The 4,384-nt window shown below is 49.0% G+C and overlaps 1 protein-coding gene across 1 annotated transcript; it reads right to left on the reverse strand.

The window, feature by feature from the left end:
• Positions 1-431: 431 nt before the first annotated feature.
• COMMD3 (COMM domain containing 3) lies at positions 432-4,104 on the reverse strand. Its single transcript, XM_074834136.1, has 8 exons — positions 3,953-4,104; positions 2,848-2,959; positions 2,680-2,743; positions 2,542-2,576; positions 2,162-2,222; positions 2,019-2,075; positions 1,860-1,919; positions 432-818 (listed from the first exon to the last, which is right to left on the reverse strand). The coding sequence occupies exons 1-8, from the start codon at positions 4,083-4,085 to the stop codon at positions 759-761; spliced, it is 582 nt and encodes a 193-aa protein (XP_074690237.1). The 5' UTR covers positions 4,086-4,104; the 3' UTR covers positions 432-758.
• Between the last annotated feature and the right edge of the window lie 280 nt (positions 4,105-4,384).

The raw sequence follows: 4,384 nt of genomic DNA on the forward strand, positions 1-4,384 counted from the left end.
CTTCCCCCGCAGGGCCGCTCCACCTCCCCGCCGGCAGGTGCGGACGGGCTCCGCGGCGGCCACCGCGGCCGGGGAGAGCGGAAGGGGAGAAGGGCGGCCCCGGCGGCGGGCGCGGAGCGGCACCGCAACGGGGGAGCCGCCGTCGAGCCGGAGCCGACACCCGGCTCAACTCAGCCCCGCGGACCGCCGGCCCTCCGCGAGGCGCCGCGGCTCCATAAAATTAAAGTGACGTCCCTCTTGCCTCCCGCGCCGGGGCCCGAGCTCTGCTCTTACCGAGGATGTAAGATCAGCTGGAGTGAAATAACAAAGCGCGGTGGGCGATGCAGCAAACGCGCCATAGCCGCGGCACGGGAGGAAGGGATTTTCGCCTCACAGAGCTGATCTAACGTTTAGCATCTGACTTTTAGGTACAGCTAATTCACCCATAGAAATTGCAGAGCGGGAGCAAATAAACTTTATTAGATCCCAGAGAAAAATAATCGGTGACAATTCCAAAAATGCACAAAATAGAAGCAATGTTTTGAAGACACAACAGTTAAGCAAATATTTAACAAGAGTTAATTAAAAAAAAATGACACGAGCAAGGAATACCAAGTTCGGTCATAAAAACCAGTTATTTCACTTAATTTGCATCCCGGGACTTAAAAAAAAAAAAAAAAAAGAACAGTTTGCATCAAGAGATGAAAGACATTTGTCATTTAGAAGACACTCTTAGGAATGAGAGTACTTCAGCTCAGCAGGCTGACACCTTCCTTCAATCACATCTGAGTTGCTCTTTCTAGACTTTTTGCAGCATCTTTTAGTTTTCCAACTAAATCCTAAGAGATGAAATACTGTCTTAGAATAAACATATTTTTTAACAGGTCACCCAGAGGAACATAGTATTTTTTCATAGAGAGAGGCAAGGGAAACCAGCACCTTATACCACAAAGAAATGTTGCAACTGATGAACAATGCCAGCAAGTAATTAAATAGCTCCGTATTTTACAATGTAGTAAGAAAAGTGGGAACTGAAGGAAAACACCTTTTAACATATATTATCTACTAAAATAGATCAGTACTCTTAACACGTAGGTTTTATCAGTATCGTTACAACGGCTACCGCTGACATTTGCTCCAGGCTTTGAAGTTCTATATACGTTTCTAAAATACTGAAAATATTTTGAGAGCAATTTTGTACTGGGACCATTCTCCAGCCAAAGCATGTCAGATTTAACTAAGTCAGCAAACCGATTAAAAACATTCCTTAGGAAGGAAAGGGCAACTTTTGAGACACATCAAAAAAGCAGAGGTGCAAACCTGAAGTTTTAATATCTTGCTTTTCCTCTCCCCCCAACCCTTATTCCCAATCCTCCACAGTTTGGACACTTCCAAGCATTACAATACCTCTATTGTTCAGTTACACATTTAAATCGCTAAACAAAGATCAACGTTTGTTTCAGTACATTTCTTACATGTCATTAACACCACTGAAGAGCCTTCAGTGCGTTCTCTATTTTTAATCATGACACATTTAAATCATTGATCCAGCTTTTTTAATCATTTCTCTAAAGCACGGGAAATCAGTGTTTCAGAAAAAAAAATATATTACAGTTATGAAAACAGTCAAAATATTTATGCATGTAGGTAAAACACTCCCCATGCAACTAAAATCAGTTACTTTGCAACTTTATTTGAGAAGACAGGAAAACTACACTCGGATAATTTTTATAGAAGATTCTCCCCTACCCTCCCAGTCCTGGATTTTTTTTTTTTTGAATAATAGTATATATGATTTCATTTTGATTGGCAAGTTGTTATAAACTTTTACATCCACAACTGGAGCCAAGCATAGAAACAATGATGAAGGAAAGAAGTACCTGTAATTGCTCCATCGTGCAACTAAAACTAACATCTGGGTGTGATCCCGAATCACCGTTCTGAAGGGAAAAAAAAAAAAAAAGCAACAATGCCCGTTTTACTACAAAGATTATTGTGAAATTGCATTTTTTCCTCTGAGGGTGCTGGGAGTACAATACCTCTACGTTTAAGGTCACGAAGTAGGAAGGCTGGTAAGTTTTATGAAGTTGATTGCTCTAAATTAAAAACAAAGAGCATAAAAAAAAAGTCAGGTCTCAGCACTGAAACAGACTAGAGAAATACCTTGATGTGATTAAATTACCTTGATCTGATATTCCAAGCGCCAAGACACATCAGTTATATGGAGAGGAGATCTGCCTATGCTGAAAGACACAACAGTTATAAGTTCCCTACACTAAAAGAAAACATCATTTTCTCAAGCTGTCCATCAAGAAAGAACTTTTTCATGAGCCTTATAATGCTTCTTGAAAAGTTCAAAAAGTTTCTTAAGAGTAGAATTCCGAAAGGAGAAATATATGTTTCAACAGCTGTTTTCTAAAGTTTGTTAAAAATGTACTTTTTTAAAAAAAATGGAACAATATTTCTTACTTTAGTCACCTAAAGTATGCATAGGTGTTTCCCAGGACAGTTTCAAAGCAGCTGTAATTGAAACTATATATCTGTGCTGACTTATTGACCTACCTTCCCAATAGGATTTCCAACGCATCCTTGTTTTTCTGGAGGGAAAAAAAAAAAAGAAAAAAGAAAAAAAAATTGCTAGATTCAAAAAATTCCTATGAGAGAGAGAAAACATAAATATGTTAAAATTGGTTTAAAAACCTGATATTCGGTGCAAAATTGTTCTATTCTCTCTTTGTCCAGTTTACAGTCCTCAAGACATGTGCTACAGGGAAAAAGAATTTATTAGGTTTTTGTTAACATTAACTCAGCAGTACAGTTTAAAGTAACAACTGCTAGAGAAATGGGGTAGCTTCAGAGTGTTAGTACCTTATAGCAGATATGTCAGCTTTCTGCTTTCCTGCCTCCAGAATACACGTTGCAGCCGCAGCATGGCAATGTTTTAATACCGTAGGGTCAATATCTTTCAGGTCTGGATCGTCTAAAATAAATGAATTACTGATGACACACTTATTTGCACAGCCCAGCACACGGTACCAAGAGCGGCTGCTCGCCCTTTGAACGGCATCTTCCCCACAAAAACTTCCAAATGAAACACATTTGGTGTTTTAGGGCGAAAGGAGGGAGTGCGTAGGCAAGGTGTGAGGAGGAGGAGGAGGAGGAGAGGGGCTGAAGCACTGGCCGGTGCGCGCCGTAGCAGGCGGGGCTGCGCGGCGATGCACGCCCCGCCGCCTCTACATCTCCTTCCCATTAAAAAACAGGAGGGAAAAGAAAAAAAAAAAAAAAAAAAAGGAAAACCTCAATTTCCTCTCCAAGCCCCGTCCGCGCTTCTCAGCAGCCTGTCGCCAACGGCGAGGCGCGGAGCCGGAGCCCCCGGCCGCCACCGGCGGTTCCCTCCGTGCGCGGAGCCGGCGGCGGGGTCATTAATACCACAAAATTAATTGCACGGCCGTATACCCTCACGCCGGGGTTGCCGTAGGAAGCGTCCACGCGCGAAAAAAACCCCACAACACCCACGGTCACAGCGGAGTGGACGGGGAAAACCGCCGCCTTGCCCCGCCACGCGGACACGAACGCGCGGGGGACCCCGTCCCGGGCCGCCAAACCCCCCCCGCCCCTCTATTTTCGACCGGTTCAAGCTTTAATGAAGCAGACACGCATTAGCGATGACACCCGCGCAGCGGCACCCTGGCGCCGTCCACGGGCGACGCTCCGCGTGGGAGCCGCCCCGTGTGTGTGGCGGGGGGAGGGGGTGGACGCCGGCCAACGCACCACGGACACGCGTGTAGATATGCGGACGCGCGCGTGGCGACGCTGGAAGAAGGAGCGCGGCGCCTGTTTGCGCGCTCCGCGGAGCGGCGCGGCCCGCACCGTCGTCGTCGTCCCCCGCCCGCCGCCTCTCCCCCCCCCGCGCCACGCCACTCCACGCCACGCCACGCCACGCCACTCCACGCCGCCTCTCCCCACGCCTTACCCAACCCGGCCTGGGGGTGATCGAGGAGGCTGCGGAAAGCGGCGCGGAGGAGCGCGGCGTAGGGGCGGCGGGGGAAGCGGCGGGGGTCGCCCAGCAGCCGCCACCCGCCCTGCGCGTACGCCGACAGCTCCATTGTGGGCGCCGTGACCTTCGACACGCGCCCACGTGACGCGCGCGCAGCTGATCGCCGCGACGAGGCGGAGCCGCCCGGCGTGGGGTGGGGAGGGGGGGAGGTGCCACTCGCCGAGGGTTGCGCGGCCGCGGAGCGCTCGGAAGACGGCGCCTCGGAAAACGGCGCCTCTTCCCGCACTGTCTCTCTCTCTTCCCCCCCGCCCCCCCCCCCCCCCCCCCCCGTCCCCCCAGCCCCACGCCGCTGATCCTGGCCACGCGTATCCACGAGTGGGGAGTGCAGCCCCCGCCTCGGACCTCGGA

Source organism: Strix aluco, chromosome 1 (genome assembly GCF_031877795.1).
Source record: "Strix aluco isolate bStrAlu1 chromosome 1, bStrAlu1.hap1, whole genome shotgun sequence".
In the NCBI taxonomy this organism is placed as follows: Eukaryota; Metazoa; Chordata; class Aves; order Strigiformes; family Strigidae; genus Strix; species Strix aluco.

Excerpts from the sequence above, each read along its gene's own strand:
- COMMD3 (XM_074834136.1), bottom strand. The coding sequence starts at position 4,085 with ATGGAGCTGTCGGCGTACGCGCAGGGCGGGTGGCGGCTGCTGGGCGAC. Across the intron at positions 2,960-3,952 it reads TCACCCCCAGGCCGGGTTGG|ACGATCCAGACCTGAAAGAT; the intron begins GTAAGGCGTGGG and ends CATTTATTTTAG. Across the intron at positions 2,076-2,161 it reads GCTTGGAATATCAGATCAAG|AGCAATCAACTTCATAAAAC; the intron begins GTAATTTAATCA and ends TTTTTAATTTAG.